Raw genomic sequence first — 23360 nt, 5'->3', positions numbered from 1 at the left:
TTATCTCTCTCTATTATGAGTGTACTTTAGTCTAATACTGTAATTTCATTTTATATATTTAAAAACTTCAAAACATTTATTCAACTATTTCAATTATTTTGACTAAAAAACCTTTTATTGAAAAGGTAGGCAAATATACTTTAATTTATGTCATTTACTGCATATAATTACTTTTTTTAAGCATATCATATTTTTTTATCAGTGCTTCACTGTAAGGCCATTAACTGTCAGAATGTTATCACAGATTGAATCCTAATTACTTAATAACCTCTATTAGTATTTTAATTTGCCAAGATAAATCGATGAAAGTGCAAAAATGGCTAGGGCGCGGCGAGGCAACCCACAAAATGCTCTCGGGAGTTAGGAATGTACGTGAAATGTACCAATAATGTAATGATATTTCATTGCGTATATTCCCGGAATGTTTCTGAGACATATCGCAGTACAAATGCAACATCATATATGTATAAGGTATCCCTAAAAATGTGGGAAATGTCTCGGATTCAGGTAGAAAATAAAAAAATAATATGGGACTTCGAAAAAGACGCTGCTAGAAATCGGTTTTTCTCATATAACTTTTGAAGTACTTGGTACAATTTAATAAAAAATTTACGTGATCAACGCTACTAAAGACCTCTAAAAAGGGAGTCCTTAAAACATATTTACCTTGTTTATTTTCCCAGGGGCGGACTAGGTTGTCCGTTATAATGCTTAACTTTTTAACATCCTGTATGATAAAGACTGAAATCATCAATATAGATACTAGTAGCTTAAACCTTAAACTAAATAAAAGAGCCTCTTGTTCATTATCGTTAAAATGATGACCTTTTTTTTTAAAAAGAACCATATGTTATTTTTTACAACGATGCCACAATTATTCAAACAACAGAAACGTTTCATTTTAAGTTGTTTAATATGAAAAGGTAAATGTTTTAAAAATGCAGTACGATTCTTAAAAAATTAACCTGAAAAAGAATGTAAACGAAAATGTTTTTGCATCTTTTTATTTAGGGTATTTTTTGTTTTTCTAAAGACACCATTTTTGCAAACGTTTCTGTACTACAGAATAAACAAATATCTTTTTTTTAAAACTTGCTACCTTTTACGCTGTTAATACATTGATCCTTTATTTTGAAAATAATTTATTGATTTTTGGATTTTTTGGTGAATTTAATTTGAATTAATTCGAAATTTGAAATTCACGTTTATTCAGTATCCAGATCATCTTATGTATGGCCTTGCAATGCATTGGAAGCAAAAAGGTTGTATAAAGAAAGATTACCTAATCGCACTATTCCAAATCAAAAGAAATTTAAACGCATTGACCAACGTCTAAGGCAAACTGGTAGACGATTGACTTTCTTTATTGTAATTTTTTTTCCGATAAATCTGATACCTCTTTAAGACATTTTTTCATTTTTTTTCTCAGTCATTTTATACTTTGAATGCATAGAATTACAGTGTATTTTTTTTCTAATGCTAACAATGCGCGTAGTGCTCTGTATGTCACATTGAATTAAACTTTTGTTTCGTGTGTTTCATCTGAGCAGAAGTGCAAACAGAGATTTTCCAGTTATTATTCTCGAGAGCTAATAAATAACACATAAAAAGGAAAAGGCCTTTAAGCACTTTCAACTGAATAGATCAGATCTATCTGTAATAATAAATTGTGAGTGTGAGCGATAAATGTTATTCCCTGAGACGTTTTGTGAAGGTACAAGTACGTAATGATCATAAATCATATGTTTGGACATTAAAACGAATATTTCTGCGGACGCGTATGGCTTCTGAGGTTTTATTAATATTAGAAAAACATGCTTTTGGATACTTGGTATAACGTTCTCAGGTAATACGGTGGTTAAGGATCTTAAGAAATACTTATTATGGTGTTGTACGTCTTACTAGGTCCTCGGATGGGTTGGGAATGAAAGAGTATGGGGTTTGAGAAAGGTGTGCTTCTGTGTATGTATTTGGTTAAAATAGTTTTGATTAAAATATTTTGGCATCCACCTAAGGGCATCGGGGATGGTTCAAACCAGAATGAAGAATAGGGGAGACCAGGTCACAATGGCCACCCGAGTACAGTGGTCAATTTTGAATAACTTTTATTCCTTGGGCTTATATGTTACGTTACCTATCAATTTGCTTATACAAGGTGTCCCGAAAATAATGGGACATAGAACGTAACAGTAGGTTCCTTACGTCAAAAAAACGTGTTTAAGGTCAACTTGCCTTATTCATACTTTAATAGTAATTGAAATACAGGGTGTCAAAGTATTATTTAATTTATCGTTTTTTTCGTAAATGACTTAAATTTACTAGAATTTTAGCAATGCAATTCTAAATAAAATCAAAATAAAACCTACGATTATTGATATTTATGTAAAATTAGAATAGTTTTTAAATAAAAAAAAATATTACGACTTTTTGTTAATTCTTATACCATAACCAAAGTAAATGATATTTATTTCTTTTTTATATTTTATTTTCAAAAAAAATACTGAAAACAGAAATAAAAAAAGAAACATACAAATAACGCTAATATAACAACTGTTTAAAATACCCTCCATTAACTTCAATGCATTTTGAAATACGTTTAACAATTAAAAAGAAGATCCTCATTATTCTTTTTACATATTTACAGAATTTACAATTTTTACATTTAGATCATTTAGATTATGTATAGGACTATCATAAACAATTGATTTAAAATATTTCCAAATACAGAAGTCCATGGGGTTTAAGGGGACTACGCGCAAGCCAAAGCAAAGGTCCTCCACGGCCAATCCAACGTTCGGGATATTGTTCGTCAACGTAATTGCGTACCTGTCGAGAGAAATGCGCTGGTGCCTCATCTTGCATAAAATATATGTTCTGCCTAACATTTAAAGACGCCACTAAAAAGCACCCGATTCCCGGCGGTGATCGTGTATCTTCGGAGAAAAATTCGGTCGTTTGACGTGAATGACAAGAATAACGACACGAATGTTCCCGCGTTTGTTAGTTGTTTACTTTCGTAAAAAAGCTCCAACTAATTTGATCATTTATTGCGATTATACTGAACTTGTTTCTTTGTGAAATATTGACCATATTGTTGCTTATAGTGTTTTAAAATAATACCTGAAAAGTTGTATTAATTCAGCGATTTTAGCTGTAAAGATGGACGGCCCTACTCAAAACCATCAGAATCAGGACCAAACTATTAACAAAAATATGTCCACTTATGCAGTAAAATGTCTTCTTCCATTTCAGCTAAGAACAAACATATTAAGGTTATTCATAAGCAGCAGCTCCCAGATAACCCAAAGTCACACATTTCTTGTCCCTTATGCAAAGTATTCTTGTGAGACTTATCAAAGACTTGAAGCTCAGGTTAAGTCATGATATCAAAATAGAGTCCTCAACTTTCCATTTTTCCAGCGAAGAAAGATTTGAGGAATGGTTAAGAGAGCATAAAATAAGCACAAACTATGCACTTGTTCACACAAGGACAACTGAAGACAAGATTGAAAAAGTATATTGTTGCAATCGCAGCGATTTTAGAGGTAATTTGTAGCAATTTCAATTGTTCATTATGGTGTGTGAGCAAAGGAAGGGAAGAGATTCTGTTTTAGGTGAACTCCTTGGGGAATGTTCTTTCAATAATATTGAAGCTAGCCATAGTCTAGAAATTGAAACATTTGTTAATGAGAAGACGACTGCAAATCAACAAGTAGCAGTACAACGATTGAACAAGCAATCAACAAGAGAAATTGAAATTGAAAGTGTATCAAACTTTTTAAAATCTTTAAATGATGAAACTTATGATAAGTAAGTTATCTTTTTATAAAATTATATAAGATGTATTAACATATACCTGTAAATGTCTAGGTGCATGAGACAACTGACATCAATCATGGACCAGATAAATAAGACAAATACAAGTAAACGAAAAATGGACAAACAAGTTTATTTTCCATCAAAGAAGAAGAAGGAGCAGTAAATAAAAATAATTAATTGTATATTTTTTTCTATTTATCAGTATTTTTTTTATATAATAGTAGGTATATTTTTATAGGTTTACTATATATGTGTATTATAATTTTTTATGTAAGTTTTAGGCAAATATTTGAAAAAACATTACCTGTCTCATAAGTTTCTTGCAGTTTCTTCTTATGAGTATTAATCGCAACTGTGAATTGTAAATTAGTATTTTAGCATAAAATAATTAAGTTTCTTTTCAAATCAGTCATATACATGTCTTTGCAGCATTTATAAAATAAAACTTGTTAACATATGATACATTTATATAACAGTATAACTAATTAAATCCATTGTGTTTTCACTTACCAAAATTACCTCTCTACCTAGGTATAAAAGTTATTTAAAAAAATAGGTAATTATTTCAAAAATATTAATAACATTTATATATTTAAGATTAAAATTAAAGTACAATACTACAATATTTTATAAATTATGTTTTCCATTTATTTATTTTTTCTAAATATACAATACCCTGTTGTTTAAGTTGGTCTTTTCCTATTGATATGTCCACATATAGAGAACTTTAAAAAATAATAGTTATTTGTATAACAAAAGGGAGCAACGTGCATAATTTCCTTAAGTGGGTGTTAAGTTTGATCCAGCACCACAGTGAGGAAATGACACTGCTCCTACAGTACTTCATTTTCTACTTTCATTCTTATTAATAAGCACAATTTAATGTAAAAAATTAATTTCATAAAAAATAATAAGCAAGATATAGTCAAATAAAAAAATTCAGTTATGCAGGGAAATAAAATTAAAAATTTTCTTATAAGGTAGTAGAAAAATAAATTTTTCGAATAACACTTTCTCAAAAATAAACTATAGTAATAATGATGTGTCATGTAGAGTACTCTCATCTGGTATTTCTGACCATGAAGCCATTCTTGCTAGGATTCCATGCAACACTGTATTTCCTTCATCTCATTATATAGGAAGAATTTTCAGCAGAGCAAATTTTAATGCTTTTTCTTCTACTGCAGCTTTGGTTAATTGGAATGCAGTTGAAATGGCTCCTGACTCGTTTACTTTGTTATTTCATGTGCTATGTGACAAGATCAATCAGTGTTTTCCTAAAAAGAGGCTTAAAATGAAAAATAGAAAACCATGGGTCACAGCAGGCCTCAGAACTTCAGCTAAAAACCTCCGTTTTTTGGCTAAGCTGTGCAAGTTTACAACTAATGCAAACATTATTCTTTATCATCAGAAATATCGTAGTCTATATAGAAAGACGATAAAAGCAGCTAAGGTTAAATATTATAGTGACCGCTAGAATATGTCCTCAAATAGGCAGAGAGAATGTTGGTCAATTATAAATGACTTCAGGCATTCTCACAAGAAAGTTTCAGAACCAGAAGTAAGACCAAATAGTTTAAATGATTATTACTGTAATATTCCTCATTTATTGCTCAAGGATGTGAATACTAATATTGATCCTTTGCATTATATTCAACAAGTGTCAGTTCAAAATTCTTTTTTCTTTTATCCTGTTAGCCTTACTGATGTTAGAGATGCAATTAAAAGCTTAAAAAACCATAAATCAGCTGGAGCTGATGGAATATCATCAAAATTACTACTCCTTTTGCCTGACTCAGCATTGAATGCCTTAGCTTCTGCCATAAACAATTCCTTTCATAATGGCATCTTTCCAGCATGTTTGAAGGAGGCAGTGGTTATCCCTCTTTATAAGGGTGGAGATGTGAGTGAGCCTTGTAATTTCCGTCCAATTTCTATATTATCTACCCTCTCCAAGATAGTTGAAAAACTTGCAAAAATCAGAATTTTATCTTTTTTGCAACATAATTGCATTTTATCTGCAAATCAGTTTGGATTTCAAACGGAAAAAGGGACTCATGACGCTGTTTTCGGCTTTTTGGAGAGTGTCTATGTGTCCTTAAATTCTGGAGAGTCCGCGGCGGCAGTGTTTTGCGATTTATCCAAGGCATTTGATTGTGTAGATCATGGAATACTGCTGTCTAAGCTCAATAATTATGGCTTTAGAGGTGTGGCATTGCAATGGCTGGAATCCTATCTGTCTAATCGTACCCAAAGAGTTACAGTATCTGGATGTTTATCCGATTCCAGATCCCTTAAAACTGGAGTACCTCAGGGTTCAGTGTTAGGACCACTATTATTTTTGCTCTATGTAAATGATTTGGGTTCATTAAAACTGCAGGGCAAAGTGGTTCAGTTTGCTGATGATACCACCATTTTATGGAATCATAGAGATTCTGATAATGTTAGAGCCCAGGTTTTTAAGGATCTTAAGATTTTATCGGAGTGGTGTGCTGCAAACAGGCTTGTATTTAATGTGGGCAAAACCTTTATTATGGGATTTAAGTGTGACGTTCAGGGCCTTATGTTTAGTGAAAACTCCCCCTTGCAAAACAAAGAAAGCTGTAAGTTCCTTGGTATTACCATTGATGGTCGCCTTCGCTTCGAAGATCATATCCTAAATCTTGCATCAAAATTATCCTCTGGATGCTTTGCAGTAAGAATGGCGGGGCATGAGCTGGGAGGGGTAGTTGCACGTTCAGTGTACTTTTCTCTTATTGAGTCCCACCTTCGTTATGGCTTGCCTTTTTGGGGTTTAAGCAACAAGGGATTATTAAACATAATTTTTGTGATTCAAAAAAAGGCAGTTAGATACCTATATTCCGCTGGGTTAAGAGATTCTTGTAAACCTCTCTTTATATCTCAAAAAATCCTAACTCTTTTTATCTTAGAAACAGCTACTCTTATTCATAAATGTCCTAAATCTCCCTCTAACACTGGTCATATGACTCGCCAGGTTAACGATTTTCCCTTACCAATCCCTACATCCTCCCTCACCAAGAACTCACTTATATACCTTAGCAAAAAAATTTACAACCATGTTCCTCTATGTATCAGACAAATTTTAGAAGTTAAGAGATTCAAAAAGGAATTAAAATCACTTTTATTATCCAGGGCATATTATAGCCTTGACGATTTTTTCAATGATACCTTTTAACCTGTGCTCTGACATCATTTTAGTGTTTTAGTTTTGTTTCCTGTTAAATAATTTAATTTACTTCTTCTAAATTCTGTTTTATTGACAGCTTTACTTATTTTTTAATGAAATTTATCAAAAAGATGCTTTTTTTTTTCTCAATCTGTTTTGTTATGATTAATTTTGGTAATGTGTGTAAATGTTATGGTAAAGTGTTTTAGATGTTATGTTTGTTTGAAATTTGAAATTTAAAGTAAATTTGGAATTTTTTAGTTTTTAGGATGCTTGTACACAAGATTTTGTTGTCTTACGTAATATAGCATATTTTCTTTCTTTCTTTCTAATTTTAAATAATATCCAAAATCAAATAAATCCATGTCCGCCCAAAGAAATTTTTAAAAATATTTATTCAAAAAAAAAATAATTTCCATTCCATTGGATCGATCAACCAAACTGCATTTTTTTGATACTTACATTAGGGTATTATGTACAAAATTAATAATTCAATTTTCTTGTTTGCATCCTTTATTTATTTATATTTAATTTATCTAAAGAATCAATAATTATTATTATTCCAGAAAGGCAATTTTTTATTTTAATTAAATTTTTCCATTAATTATTATTTACATTAATTCTTATTGCCAGAAACCGCTGCTTCTAACTTCTAGCAGCAAACATTGCTCTTTTGTTAGTTGCCCGCCAATCCCGCCATTCACATAATATTTAAATATCCGAATTGGACAGTCGGAGATAGCCGAATGGTGACGGGAATCGGGTGCTTTTTAGTGGCGTCTAACATTTAATGGTATCTTCTTAAAGACCTCCAAGTTCAATACCACACCAAATTTTAACTTTAAATTTAGGCTGGAAATGACGACTGAATGGGGCTTTTCAGTATCCCATATATGAGCATTTCTAAAGTTAAATACGCCGCGTCTAGTAAATGTAGCCTCGTCTGTGAATAACACTCTGCTAATAAGCATTGGATTTGCGTTTCGCATATTTTTAAACTGACGACAACACTGCATTCTGGCTGGCAAATCTGGTGGGATCAAACACTGAACTGGTATAAAGTGGTATGGATAGAGGTCTTCTTTCTGAATTACTTTATGATTTGCTTACACTCATACCTGCCGCTATTCGCCTAGTACTTAACCCGGGATTTTCTGCTACGCGGACTAAAATTTATTCTTCCTGTTCTTGGGAAATATTTTTTGGGCGACTCAAAACAGGCATTTTTGGCCGAAATGATCTAGTTTCTCCTAGTCGGCTATAAATGACATTGAATAGCGAAAAACTGGACAGAAGAAAAAGAAGCATAAGAAGCAAAGAGATATTGACAAGCATACCCGTAATGGACAGAATAGAACAGGAACACGTGGAAAATGCCGAAAAGGGAGTTTGAAACAGAAACAAAATAAGAAAGATAATACTATAAAAGTTAAAAATAATATATTGAAATTGATGCCATCTAGTAGCGAAAGTGAGGAAGAACTATCAGATTTAGTGAATAGCAATACTTCCAACAGAGAGATTTTGCAATCAGATGAAGACATTGTGGAACTGGTGAAAAAAAGTGCTTTGTGTTAGTATAGTTTGCAACAAAAAAAAGACAATTATGTTGAATGTGGGTCAAGTCGAAGTTATTGAAAACCATGAATATAGAGTAAATTTCTTAAGAAAGAAAAGCAATAAGTTTGTTTTTCCTCAAGTGAAAGACGAGGCAACAGTACCAGTGTTTGATATTGTTGCGATTTTATCAGCCTCTTTAAATTATGGTTGTACTTCCAGATTGTGTACAACTTATAAGTTCAGTATTGACTTTAGTGGTTACAATATAATGTAATATTTCCTAAATATAAGTTTTAATTTGTATTTCTTGGTTAGTAGCCAGTGTGCCTCAATGTCATGGCTACTCTACCCTTGGTGCGCCGTGCAGTGGGCAAAAATCAAGGCTGATGAAAATCTTAAAGAATATGTGTTTTAGTTTAAAATATATTATTGTGTTATTAGTAGAGACTATGTTCTTTATTTCCATTAAGAAAAAAATTAGATAGCTCAAGTTGGTTAGAAAATATGACAACAATAAGAATTAAGGTCCCCCTTAAATATTATTGTGAAACAAAAAATATAATTCTCTGTTTTTAAGTTTAAGGTTAACAGAACTTAGGACACTTTTAATTTTTGGGTAAAAATAGTGAGTACTTAAATAAATTTATTGTGGGAAGATTAAACTTTTACTTATTAATAAGAATTCATTACTAAAGAAATTGGCGCAAAAGAAATGAAGCGTAAGTTTTTAAAAATAGTGAAGCATAAGTTATCCGCTGTCTGCTCCGGGTCTTGTTAAAAAGTCTGGTATGCTGTCTGGTATATAATTTAATCCTGTGTTCTTTTACAGGATCCAGTTTTAGGTCTATCTGTAGGTCGGTGGCCCCATAAACCATGGAGCCTTAGTAATAAATACTTTAAGTATTTATTAAGCAATAAAGTACTTTATTTTGAAAAGTTTTGGCAGGCGTTTTTTGAGGCAGGCAATATACAAATGAGGCAGGATACCGGAGCTTGGGTCTGATTATGTGGGATATAAATTAGCGTTTTTTTAGGGATAAAGGGGCTTTACTTGTTTAAGAGTGCATACATTTCAGCGAAAGTTTTATTACAGAGGGATATGGTTTTGAAATATGGGTTTTAAAGGAGTAATTTTTTGTTTAGGTGAAAGCCTAGATATTTTATGTGGAGTTTGAGGGGGACTAAAGGGGGACAAAAATTTTGGAATTAGATAATTCTGGTCTCAAATTCTTTAGTCCCAACATTGAGCCTCCAGGTAAACAAAATCGCCTCGGTTTGATTTTGATTCTCCATTGGTTCGACCATTGTATGGTTGAGTTTAAGCCTTTAGAAGTTGCATAGAGCAGGGTGTCATTGTCGTATAGGGCTAATTGCGTGAGTTGAGTTTTAACAATAACAGTCTGGTTAATGTTATAGAGAATAGGATCCTTTTTCCCTTGGGAAACTCCCGCTGCAATTTTCTTGATTTTCGGTTTTTGAGGTATAATTAAACAATTTTGGCTAAATTATGAGAAAAATTAAAGAAAAAATCGTTAATCCAGGCCTCTTCCACAGCTGCGTGGCTCGCTGAGAATTATATAAAATGGGAGTTTGAATAGGATTCTGTGCTTAAAAGGACGATTTCTTCGTAGATTCTGCTTAGGGTGGGTAATAGACTTATAGGTCATCGGTTTTGGTGACATGTTAGGTTTTTATAGGGTTTGGGAATGACAATTACCGAGGATATTTTCAGTGAAAGGGAAAGTAGCAAAGTTTTAGGAAAGCATTGTAGATTAGTAGGATCGAGGATTATATTGGAGATGTTCTTGATAATTGTATTGGAAATTTGGTAAATGCCTAAGGATTTAGTGGATTTTAAGGAGTTGATTAGATCTGTGGTGGGCTGTTCTTTCGATTTGTTCATGGCGATCAAGGGCAGGAGGTATAGGATTCAACTGGAATTATGGTTCAAGGGGTCATTCGTAGTTGGGACTGTGGATAGAGGAGATCCTGGTTTATGTTTTTCCTGATAAAGTTTTGGAAAGAAGCCAGTATTGGGAGTGGAATGTTTCTGAATCTAAAAATTCAAAGATTGGAGGGACACAAAGTCAATGGTCTCAGATTATGTTAATTTTTTTTAATCTATTACACGTCTTTCGTCCTAAGGCATCATCAGATCTAAAAGTAAAAAGCAACCCGTTGTATAAAAAAACAACAATGCATAGACACGAATTACAATGTTGAGATACGATAATGCCGTTTACATTGGTCAGTCTGGAAGTAAAATCATAACGAGAGTACAGGAACATTTAAGAGAATTTAACAAACACAAAGATACCGAAAACACCGAGTTTAAATCCGCTTTTGCAAGCCATTTATTGTCTTCAAAACACTTTCCTTCCATCCCGGAAAATGTAAAAATCCTTCATGAGTGCGCCAAGGGAAAGAAGCTTGACTTATTAGAGAAGATGGAGATTGTTTATCTATACACAAAAAGGAGTCCTGTACTGTCTTGTCTGAATGATGTTTTTACCTGTGAACCGCATTTAATTTTTAACAATATTTATCACGACCTGGATAGAACGTAAACTGCTGTAAATCCTCCACCCTGTAATGGCATATACGTAAAAGCTTTAAATAATCGACTACACGAAGTCTACATAAAAATATAAAATTACTAGGCATCTGCATCGACAAACACCTAAAATGGGCTGAACATGTTTTTAGACTATAAACAAATATTCGGAAAACTCAATCAAATCAAATTCGAAGTTTAATCACTATTAGTAACAGTTTATGAAGCTAATTTGTAGTCATTATTAAGGTAAGGTATGACCATTTGGAGTAGGCTTATCAAAATATATTATCTACCCTAAACTTTGCATAAAATTAGATTGAAAGCTATTTTTATACAAAATAAAAGATAAGCGACTTCATTTATTTTAAGAAAATTTTTGATATTCTTCTTTTATACTGCTTATTCGTCTGTGTATTTACTTATAATTCTAATAAGTTTAAAAGTTTTGTAGAGCATCAACGTCTAGACTAAATGTAAATAGATATTTGGAAATACCAATTGTGCCTACAGTTTTTAAACTAAAAACCAATTTTTATCATGCTCCAAAGTTGTATAATTTACTAGCATCTCATATCTGGAAATGAGAATTATCAAGAAATTTTGTAAAATTAACTTTTTTCATGAATAAATTGCCCCTATTTGTAGTTAAAATCTAAACTTTATTAGGTTTAATTTAACTTTCGAAGAATTATTAAAATTTTGCTTATGTGCGCATACAGGTATTTATAAGTAAGTGCACTATTCTGCTTTTCGGCACTATCTAGAAACTGAAAATTGTAAAGCTTTTATTTCATATATTTCAATTTGAATCTTGTTTATCTCAGTCTTTAACGATCTTCAAAATTATAGCCCAATATAGGTCACAGTATCCATTTCACTCGTTTCACTATACACTCCACGAATATCTTTTTTTTAATATAATATAATAAACACTACGTACTCTAAAATCTAAATATATATATTAATAGAACTCATGTATTTCTAACAATTATAAATTTAACAATGCCATATTAACAAGTAAATGTAATTAAACAGAGGACATCAATTATAGCACTGCAGGCCTACGCGTAAAAAAATCGATTTATTATGCGACAAACACAGGCGTTTCGATGACAAAACAGCGAATTCGTCGATGAATCACACTTACAACTATGTGGCTGACCAAAGTTAATAAAAATAAACTAGCCAGATATAATGCATTGTTTTATTTGCTTGTTATTTCAAATGCCATTAAAATATAAAATGATCCGTAAACTGATGATTGGGTCGCGTTAGATGAAAAGGTATTGCAAGTTTTCTAATTACCAACAGTCCAGGCTCGTTTTTAATCGATATGTTATGACGGAGCGATGCCTGAGAAGGAAGGCTTCCTGGAGATTTTATATAAAAGAGCTTTGAACTCTGACCTTTTAAACTGTATAAACAACTAACAAATAAGAATGTACGATACATGTAAGTTTCCTGATGTGCTTTTATCTGAGGTAAATCGAGAACAAACCCTTTTTGCGTCGAATTCTTTTCAAGGCAAATTTGTTTTTATTTATTTTTATTTGTTGTTTCACCAAACAAATTAATTAGAATATTTATATAACTTATCATAGTATTTTCTTGGTTGTACAATGGGCTGTATAGAATTGCAGCTATTTAGTTACTTTCACACAAGAGTACTGAATACTGTCTTAGCCCCTTACCTAAATACAAAAATTGTTTACTTGATAAAAATTGCTTTTAACCGCTTCATCCACTGGATAACTATACAGGGTGATTGATGGTTGATGGTACCTTAGACGTTTACGGAGAACGGAAAATCGAATTTTTTTGAAAATTTGGTATCATGGATTTTAGCTGGTGGTCTAACGATTTAAAATATTTTTAACGACACAGCGTTGCCGCTTATACAAAAAAATAGCAGCAACTTTGTTATTTTAAAAGGAATATCCTGTATATTTTATTTTCCGATCCGCTATCACTTTATGATTGTTTTTGTATAAGTTATTACTATACCTATCTTCAGTGGTTTTCGAGAAATTAATTATTTTCTTTATTTTTATTGCTACGGCACTGGAACGCGCAGTAAATTGAAATTATAAACGTAATTTACAGAAGTACTGTATATAAGTTTTTACTAAAAAAAATTGTTCTACGTTATACAGGGTTGCTCAAAATTAGTGATTTTACCGCTAGATACAAATGTGATATGTGTGTTTTTTTAGAATAGAACACCATGTTCTATTCTAACGAGGTATCATGTTCCTATATATCTAAGTAGTTCAGTTTCTAAAATAAAAGCAATTTTCTGTAAAAATTGAAGTAAAAGTTTATTAATGGTAAATACGCTTGGGTCTTCTTTTTAAATAGTGACCTAAAATCCATTAAAATAGAAAGAAATAGTTATTCAAATGAAGTTTTGATAAATCTATTTATAATTCATGGGCAATGCCACAAAATTGTAGCAAGAACATGCAGAAAGTTCAACGAAATATATACAATTTGATTCAGAACTTAAAAATGATACGAGTTTATCCAAGCCTGTAACGTCTGATGAGGACAATATCGTGAATATTTTAGCCTTTCACGCATATCCACAAGGTTCCATCCGGAGTGCATGGTTTAGGCTTAACTTATTATTCTGTGCAAAAAATTCTGGACGACAATAATATACATCTCTTTACATTTTTAAAAGTACATCAGCTGAAACTTGATGATTACCAACGTCGCGTTCGATCTTGTGAGACACTTCTGTGAGACACAAACTTCTCCGAAAGAGATGGGATTTCAAGAAAAATTTAGTTTTAATGTTTTTTGCTTGCTAAAAGACAATCAAATAGCTTTTTTCATTTACGATGGGTCATTAAACTCCCATGAATACCTTTAGATTTTGCGCTCAGTAGTAGAAGATTTTCTGGAAAATTTAACGCTGGAAGATTATCGCACTTGCTGGTTCCAATTGGGCACCCGCTTATTGCACTGAGGAGGTAACACGTGAGTTTTTTGCGAAATTCGATGACCGCTGGTTTAGGCGTTTGGGACCATGGGATTGGCCTGCGAGATCACTTGATCTTACACCACTTGTTTTTTACTTTTGGGGTAATTTGAAGCAAATGGTATACAAGACACCGGTAAACAGAAAACATGACTACGTCAACGACTTATCAATTGCATTGGTCAACAAGATCCTTCTGAAATACAAGCAGCGTCAACACATGCTGTATAAGCAGGATTTTGAAGTGCTTAGAAGTCAATGGCAATCATTTTGAAATTTTATTGTAAATTACTTATAATCTTAGGATAACTAATTAAATCATTCTTAAGTTATGAAAGAAATTGTATAAAGTTATTTTGTATTCGCACAAATTTTCTTTTATCCATTTTTTGTAAATTAGGGTATATTTCGTTGAACTTTCGGCATGTTCTTGCTACAATTTTGTCACATTGTCTATGAATAATAAATAGATTCATCAAAACCTCATTCGATTTTCTTTCCATTTCAATTAATTTTTAGGTAACTATTTTAATGAAACACGTGTATAACTATTATTGATCAACTAAATGTAACTATATTGTTTGGTCATGACCTTTTATGGCCGCGTAAGGCAAATATGTGAAAATATTACGATTTTTACAGAAAATTGCTGTTAGTTCAGAAACCGAACTACTTAGATATAGGAACATGGTCCTCGTTATAAATGTATTTTAATTTCCTTTTACAATATGTTATAATATACAGAGTGTTCTCTTTAAAAAAATGCATTTTTCACAATTTTTGTATCTAGCGGTAAAATCACTAATTTTGACTAACCCTGTATAATGTAGAACAAATTTTTATAGTAAAGACTAATGTATAATACTTCCGTAAATTACACTCATAATTTCAATTTTCTGTGCATTCCAGTGCCGTAGTAATAAAAATTTATTTGGAGCTATGTTTTGGTCAAAAGTAAAGAAAATAATTAATTTTTTGAAGACCACTAAGAATAGGTATAGGAATACCTTATACAAAAACAATCATAAAGGGATAGCGGGTCAGAAAATAAAATAATATACAGGGTATTCTATTTAAAATGACAAAGTAACTTTTTGGTATAAGCGGCAACGCTGCATCGCTAAAAATATTTTTAATCTTTAGATCGCTAGCTAAAATCCAGGATGCCAAATTTTCAAAAAAAAATACCGTTCTCCGTAAACGTCTAAGGTATCATCAACCATCAATCACCCTGTATACACATATACACTATGTAATATAATATATTAATACATCCATACAGAAGTAGGAAGAAAATGTTTTCAAAACCATGAGCAGGCAGGTACATGTTCCGCTTATCAGATACTAGAGCCCGTTAAGGTCTAATGAAAATAAAAAATTGGAATGAAAGAAGAAAAAATTCAGATATCTTGATGCCGGGGGGCTAGAGGGGGAAAACAAGTTACTATAATATATTTATATTTATAGATAAATCTAGAATGACAATACTACTTATTGCGATTTTTTAAAAACCGGAGTAGACATATAAATGTACCTAGTTATTACTTAAGGTATTAAATAATTTGGGCAAATCATAGGAGAATGATTTTTTAAAGAGTTCTTTGCGATGTTTGGATACTCTCAGAGTATCTCTTTGTTGTAATATAATTTAAGCTATATATAAGAATATTCTTTTTAAATCATAATTTTTGATAAAGATAACATGGCGTTTTATGTTTTTTAATTTTAAAATTAAAACAATACAAACAAAGTTTGTGCCGAATATTCATATTTAGCCAATTAGATGTTCGAAGATACGGTGTAATTATAGCTTTTATATTTAGGTCATAGATAAGTTTGATACATGAATTGTGCACTTTTTGTACTCTGTATTGATCAAAACTATTAAGGCATGAGTGGTATACACTATTAGGCGCAATTCATACAGAACGGGCGTATGGGGGTGGCGTGAGTCTGGCGTGGTAGACGCATGGGTCACTTGCATGTTCGCTTATAGGGCAATACAGATAGAAATGGCATGGCACAGGCGTGATAAGTCACGCCACCGCCACGTCACTTCGACGTGGCCTACACTAGTGGTAAATGCCATATGCCAAACAGCGGTTTATATTGCTTCTTTTTGTCTATTTGGTAAAATGCGGGATGATTATTTATTTAATACGAGTTCTGTGAAGACGTGCAACAGTATGAAGTTCCATACGACCATAAAAGGTCAGATTACTGCAATAGAACTGCACAAGATCAAGCATGGGAAAAATATCAAATAAATTCAGCGAAAATGGTAAGTATGTATGTGTTTATTAACAAAAGATGTTTAAACTCGTATTTACATTAGAAATTATACTTTTGTTTCAGTAAACGAGTGTAAAGACCGCTGGAAAAACATACGAGGAAGCTACTCAAAATATAAAGCCAAATTAAAAATAAAATCAGGGCAAGGAACAAAACGAGTCAAAGAATGTTATTTGGCCCCACATCTCTCCTTTTTAGATCCTTTCTTGAAGTCTTGTAAGAGCAACGTGGATCAAGAGTCTGCCGACGCATCATCGAGCCACCACGTAGCTGAAACGGGGTCACAATCTAATGAGTTTAAAGACACCTCCAATAGTGATGTACTCTCACCTTGTAACATTCTATCCAGTCGTTCCTCTCGGTCACCTGTACCATCTTCCAGTACGTCTATCGATAATCAACCGATAGCAATGAGAGCACCTAAAACACTATTACAAAAAGAAGATGATTTTAGAAAAAAAAGAAGTCAGCAGCCTCAACTGCTATTAATGAGCACAACTAGCAAGCTTACCAGTACTTTGAAAAAAAGCAACAATTGCAGGAGATCCAAAACAGCACGAAAACGAATGCCACAATCTATCCTCCTGACCCAGACCTGGCGTTTTTAAGTCCATGAATTCTGTTCAGAAGCGTCGTTTCAAAAAATAAATTTTGAATTTAGCCGAGCAAATACTATCCTCAAACATTCCTGAACCCCCTACTATCCGAATGGATAGTTTTCAATCCTGAATTGAAGATTCGGTAAATAGAAATCTAGATTCAATACCGCACAGGAACACGGATGAATTTCATTTGAGTAAATTTATACAATACAATAATTAATATTAGGGAACATTATCGTTATTTTTTTGTTTTAGATTAAACAGAAATAGATTCACTTAAATATATTTGCTTCAACTTACCTCAGCGTTATTAACAAGCTTTCCTCTGAACTGACAAGTTCTCTTCAATTTGTAGGTTTCTTCTCAATATTAACCCTTACTAAACCCTTACTAGTATTTTATAAAAACATTGAACAGACATTCGATAGAAACTTTGAAAACATTCAGGGTACATATTGAGCTCCCGCATAAAATTAAACGAACCACCAGTTTTTTCTTTATCTAACCACAAGGAATGTATTCAGTAACTCCTTTGCCTTTGAATATTAGCTAAATTTACAAGGTTCAACATATCTTGATCATCTTCATCATTCGAAAGCATTGTAACTTTCCTACACAGTTATGTACGTAACAAATAAATGACAATAATCACATTTAATCCCTTTCTATGTGAATTGTGCGCGCCACGTCCGCTCCATTCCAGCTCCATGCCAGCCCCACGCCACCGCCACACGCCTGTTCTGTGTGAATTGCGCCTTACAATGCTTGGAATGGCTTAGTACTAAATATTCACACAAAATAAATTTGACGAATACAGGGTGGTAGAAAGTTTTTGTAATCGTAAATAAGTTTTGGAATCGATGTTTTGATTGTTGTAATATGATCTGTAAATCTTAGTTTAGAATCCATAACTAGACCTTGACACTTACAGGAATCAGAGGTAGGTAAGGCTATATCATTTAGCAAAATGTATAAATTTTCCTTACAGAAGGAAACATGGTTATCGTTGCCAAAATATAAAACAGATGATTTATTGGGATTGAGTTTAAGCACATGATCATTGGGGGTGTTTAAAAAATTTGACAAATCAGAATTTATACGATTTACAGCTAGCTCATCCTCGTTTAAAGGAAAAGAGAAATATAAGTGGGTATCATCGGCATAAAAGTGAATTGGAAATTCCAAATTTAATGTTGATAAGATGTGCCTGTCTATATCAACAGATCTGTATCCACATTATCAACGTTTTGCTGGTGAAGCAACTCTTTGTTCAAGTAAAATAATTAAACTTGAAAGCACATAACATCTGAAACAATAAGAAAAAAATGGCAAATAAAATATAAGCTGAACAAAGAACATTGACAAAATACCGGACTCGGACAAAAGATTAGCTACCGATTTGCAAGCGCCTTTTATAGACCAACGATTAGAATATAAAATGACCATGTCTTTTTTTCTTTCAGGGAATCAAGATTTTTTTGTACAATAATTACCTAAAGATACTGGTGCAATATTTAATTAAAACTGAAGAGGACTCTGCAACAAAATAGATTAAAAGATGATATTTGTTCAATGGTACCAGAAATGAAAACACGAGGAGCAAAGAATCATTTCATACCCCTTAAACATCTTCAGTTGTAATGGTAAAGGAAGAGAACTAAATGATATAACTAAGAAAGTATCTATCCCCTATCAAGATTTTACCAAAATCTAGAATACGATTTCGATGCAAGATTTTAAATATATTTTTTCCATTAACGCTCTCCTCAGGCTCTTCAGGAGTCGGTATACTGGAACATCAACCTACAGTATACCGAGCGACTTTAAGTCGTTCGGATTAGAGAGCCTCATTAGTTTTTTTCAAGGCTATTGGGCTCTCATAACCCTCGGTGAGGCACGAGGGATCCGTTAGGAGACCTATGTGCATAATAGTCTCCAGCTGTCCAATAGACTTCTAATCTGTTGGAAAATCACACTCATCCTGGATTATAATAATAGCCCCTAGAACTAAAAATGCCAATACGATGACGATGCTGTATTAGAATGGCCATACGACCAAAGCGCAGGGGGCTTTAAATTTATCATGATGCTCCGTATAAAGGAAAATCAGAATCTTTAACTAGACAACTGAGTTACTTAAGTTCTATTATGAAGCAGGTTACTTCCTAGGTGACCGAAATAAATTGTGTGTGGCGATGACTATATTCTTGCCTCTATGCTACTGTGATCTCTAATTTTTTATATTCGAGACTCGCTTGACATTAACCATATTTGCATGGAGACGAGCTACAGGAAGAAACTATTTGCCTTATAGGATATAGAGCTATTAGACTGATTTTTAGATATAGAGAAGATTAAAAAGCAATATCAGAGATTTTAAGCTACTAATTCACTCATTGTTCTTAATCGGAAATCTATATGTTTAATTTTTTAAGAAGCGTGTTTAACTAACTTATTAATCATATTGCTAAATTTGCCGGTTGGCCCCCAACTCCAATGAGGAGCACAGATAAATATTGTTGCCTATTTTAAGAGCTACCTATTCTCCTGTATGTCAGAATAACATAAAAGGTTGTTAAGATACATCTTCGGATTCGCGTTCAAAGAGAGTCTTCAGCATTTTTCACCGATGAACATATTTTATACTGAAGATAAACAAAGGAAACTTTTTTCTATTCATTGGCATCTCTGGAGATGTTAGTCTGATTTAGGATATTGGGTTATTAATTTTTTTAATATTCTTCTATAGGTCTCTAGTCACTGAATTGAACCTAGAGGTATAATAAAACTGTTTCACACCCTTTGCTCATGACACAACTATATTTGTCAGACTTACTTGTGCAATATCTTTTCATTGGGAAATGCTTTAGACACCAAAAGATAATTGGCTTTACAGTATAGAGCTGTTGGGTACTAGCTGGTATAGAGAGAACGCAGAACATCTTGTATATTAAACATTTTTATTATGTAGGCTTGAGCCCTCTGTTAAAGTATTTGAATCCGATTACTAATTACAAACTTTGTTTTCGTTTCTAATTCCTAATTATAATTAAGAAAAAAAGACAAATAGTAATTTATTTTAATTAAAAATAGCAGAACTTTTCATTTGATGATCCAGGGGGATTACGTAAATAAAAACTCTTAAACAAAATTATAAAAAATAAATGTCGAAATAAAGCCGCGTTTTAATTATTCATGACATTAATAAAGCAGTACAATAAAATTTTTCATTTTGTAATATCTTTAAAGCGACGGGGGTCATTAATAAACAGCCGGCAGAGCAGTTTTCTTTTATAGTCATCTGCTCCTAGTTTTCAGCGCTTACATGAATTTTCATGACGCAAAAAATGCAAAAAGGAACTTTTAACTTGTTTAATACACCTCATTGAGCATTAGCATTAAAGTGTTGGATATTTAAACCCTCAAGTATACCTTGTAATTTTATACTCTATAAAAATGAAAAAATTAAAAATGAGATGAAGAAGGAGAGTAAGTCATTTAAAAGTTTTTCTCTATATTGGATTCATTAGTTTACGTTGACTAGACGGCCGTAATATTGCAAGTAAATTGTGTAGCTTTAGGAATTGAATATTACTTATACGCACTAGCTATTAAGAATATACTGCAAATGACAAGAGACCTATCTATTGGTGGAACTTTTCTACTTGCCATTTAAGATAAATTGTGAAAATAAGTGGTTTTGCAATAGCAGAATTATAATTTTTCATTAGCAAGTCTTTTGAGAGTTTTTTAATATAACGAGTTTTAACATATTTTTATTAAGCTTAAACCTTTGAGATAGAGTAGTGGTAGCAGCGGTAAGCTAAGTAAAACGTAGGTATCAAGATTGCACTTCAAAAAATCATAAGAAAATCGCCTTTTCTACTTTATTGTACATAAGGCTATACGTTCATCAGTTTACCCCTCGTTGATAGATATACAGCAACTAATTCATAATTTACCTCAATGGTTTGGGTGGAAACGCGGTTTAATTAAAAAAAATAAATTATGAAGAAAATAAGTACGAGTATTCACCCTTTATTATCTTTACCCAATCCCTTTTCAAAAAATCTAAATCATTTAGATTATTTATCGAATATCATTCTCGTGCCTAATAATTTTTAACGGATTATTTCATATTCCCATTATAAAACTCCGAATGCACAACAATTATTTTATTTCAATTATATTTATTTCTTTAATAAATCTGGTCGGAAAAATGACTTACTAGTTGCCCTTCCTTTGTCTGCATAATTCCAGATTTAAACACTAGATTGTAACTCTGAATAAAGAAGGTTCTGGCAAGTTGAACCTTTCAAGCATGAAATAATTTTTATAACATTGAAATATCTAATTTTTTCTCAATTTCGTTTAGTTTTTTTCATGCAATGATGGCTAATGGCAACTGCTTACTATCACGATTTTTACTTTTAATTTTTCAGAGTCAATATTCCTTCTTTATCTCTTTCATCTAAAAAATTAAATACATATTTAAATTATGTCGCTAAACGTTAAAATCGATCACGTGGACTATTGTTAAGTCCAGGTGACTTTCCAATTCTTTACCAGAATAAAAGAAAAACTTAACAAAATTCTACTAGAAAAGAAGTAACACATAAAATTTTAAATTAGCGACTAGTAGGAGGTGACTAAGCAGGAACGACATAACAGAAATATTATCGAATATGGTATGGAGTAGTATAAGATTGAGCCTGTGGCACCTCTTTTGGCTCACAGTTTTGTAATGTTAGTGAAGATCTAAATACTATATACAATATTTCTAAAGAGTATTTGAATCCAAGTAAGTCTATTGTAATATTCTGTGCTATAAAAAAGGCACTTCTTTTAAACATTATGATGATTAACAACTTTCTTGCCTGACTGAGTTTACAATACCTAACATTTTTAACGGTATTCGCTGTAGGCAATCAAAAAGATAAAAAATTTGATTTTGAAATAAATTCCGGATATACGAATTGATTTAGACCTTTAATAATTTATCCGTCTTTTATAGTTTAACCTCTCACCAGTTCAGGTTTTTTTAAATCTGCTCTTTCTCTCCTTCCAACCTTCTTGTTTTCATAGATAGTTCGACCGTTGATTACATTTTGAGCTCATATATCTTCTTGCTTGTGAATAATAGACTTATTGTTTTAATTTGTTATAGTTTTAGGTTTCTCGATAATTTTTTTAGTAGTTTATTTAATTTGACTATTGACTTGCTATAGTTAAAGGCTATCCGAACTATCCAAACATCCGAACTATATAATTATTCTAAAACTGCCTAAGGTTATATTAGTATATACACAAAATTCCACAAAGTTCCACACAGTTGCTCTGGAACATGATGGTATGTACCAATAAAGAAAGTAATTATGTAGGTGAAATTAACTAATTAAGCTATGACGCTAACCTTTGGATATTAAAGTCCTTGTGCTCCAGATGGGGAACCTCTTCCGAAATATCTGCCTCCCAAATAATTTTTAAACCAGTCTTTCAAGGAGAGTTTGCTTCAATTCGAACGAAAGCATATAATTTCATTGACAGTGCTCAAACCAATTTTAGGTAAATGCATTGAATATGCGAATGATGACAATGACAAAGCATTTCGAAAAATTTTCGAATCAGCGCCGTACGTTGCTGAATCGATTTATACCGTCCTAACTGTTTCTCGACAAGCATAACGTTAGAAAAGTCAGAACATATTATAAGCGATCGGTCTACATTCTATTCTTGGACAAGTACTCTAAAGAGTTTGAATCGAAATTCTTGAAGCAACGAAATCTGCTTTCCAAAATACAAAATGTTTTCCTTAGTAAAATGTGCACGTGAAATTGATGAAGTTTAATTGGAAACGACCATCTCTATTTTCAAAGAAGTATAGACAAAATTTACTAAAACTACTAAAGAAATAAAATCCCATTTTAAGATTGGAAACGTGTCAAATAAAACTTCCTCGGCCTCTACAAGGAGCAAAAACATTTCTTCAAAGCCTTCGATTTTTACAAACACTTCTACATTAGTTTCAAATAAACGATGATTTTTAGTTTTCAGAAATTGAAGACGTATCTGCGTAAGAAAACTGGAGAGGAACGACCCAATTATTAGAGTTGCTCAATATTTACCGTGATATTCTAGTAACGAGAAGATTAGATATTATTTTGTAAATGCTGCCTAAAAGTGATTTTATCAACAATATATTTTCATTGATTATTGCTTGACGACAGGTTTATCCAGATGAATGTTTCAAACTTCAACTGCTTTTGTTTTTAATTCTCCTTTTGACGTCATCTTGTTCTAGACATATTGTAATGAACTAGGTTGTTAAAACATTACAATTCAATTTTGTTAAAAAATTAC

At 32.2% G+C, this 23360-nt stretch overlaps 2 protein-coding genes across 17 annotated transcripts in view; one reads left to right on the top strand and one right to left on the bottom strand.

Annotated features, from left to right (window-relative positions):
• The window catches only part of LOC126734247 (glutathione S-transferase 1-like), an 86500-nt gene that overhangs the window by 20487 nt on the left and 42653 nt on the right, over positions 1-23360 (bottom strand). The gene's annotated exons all lie outside the window — the stretch shown is intronic.
• LOC126734332 (uncharacterized) lies at positions 2960-4289 on the top strand. Its single transcript, XM_050437909.1, has 3 exons — positions 2960-3545; positions 3615-3810; positions 3871-4289. The coding sequence occupies exons 1-3, from the start codon at positions 3329-3331 to the stop codon at positions 3980-3982; spliced, it is 525 nt and encodes a 174-aa protein (XP_050293866.1). The 5' UTR covers positions 2960-3328; the 3' UTR covers positions 3983-4289.

This window comes from Anthonomus grandis, chromosome 1 (genome assembly GCF_022605725.1).
Source record: "Anthonomus grandis grandis chromosome 1, icAntGran1.3, whole genome shotgun sequence".
In the NCBI taxonomy this organism is placed as follows: Eukaryota; Metazoa; Arthropoda; class Insecta; order Coleoptera; family Curculionidae; genus Anthonomus; species Anthonomus grandis.
This window is presented reverse-complemented; position numbering and strand designations above follow the sequence as displayed.

Excerpts from the sequence above, each read along its gene's own strand:
- LOC126734332 (XM_050437909.1), top strand. The coding sequence starts at position 3,329 with ATGCAAAGTATTCTTGTGAGACTTATCAAAGACTTGAAGCTCAGGTTA. Across the intron at positions 3,546-3,614 it reads CAATCGCAGCGATTTTAGAG|GTGAACTCCTTGGGGAATGT; the intron begins GTAATTTGTAGC and ends ATTCTGTTTTAG. Across the intron at positions 3,811-3,870 it reads AATGATGAAACTTATGATAA|GTGCATGAGACAACTGACAT; the intron begins GTAAGTTATCTT and ends GTAAATGTCTAG.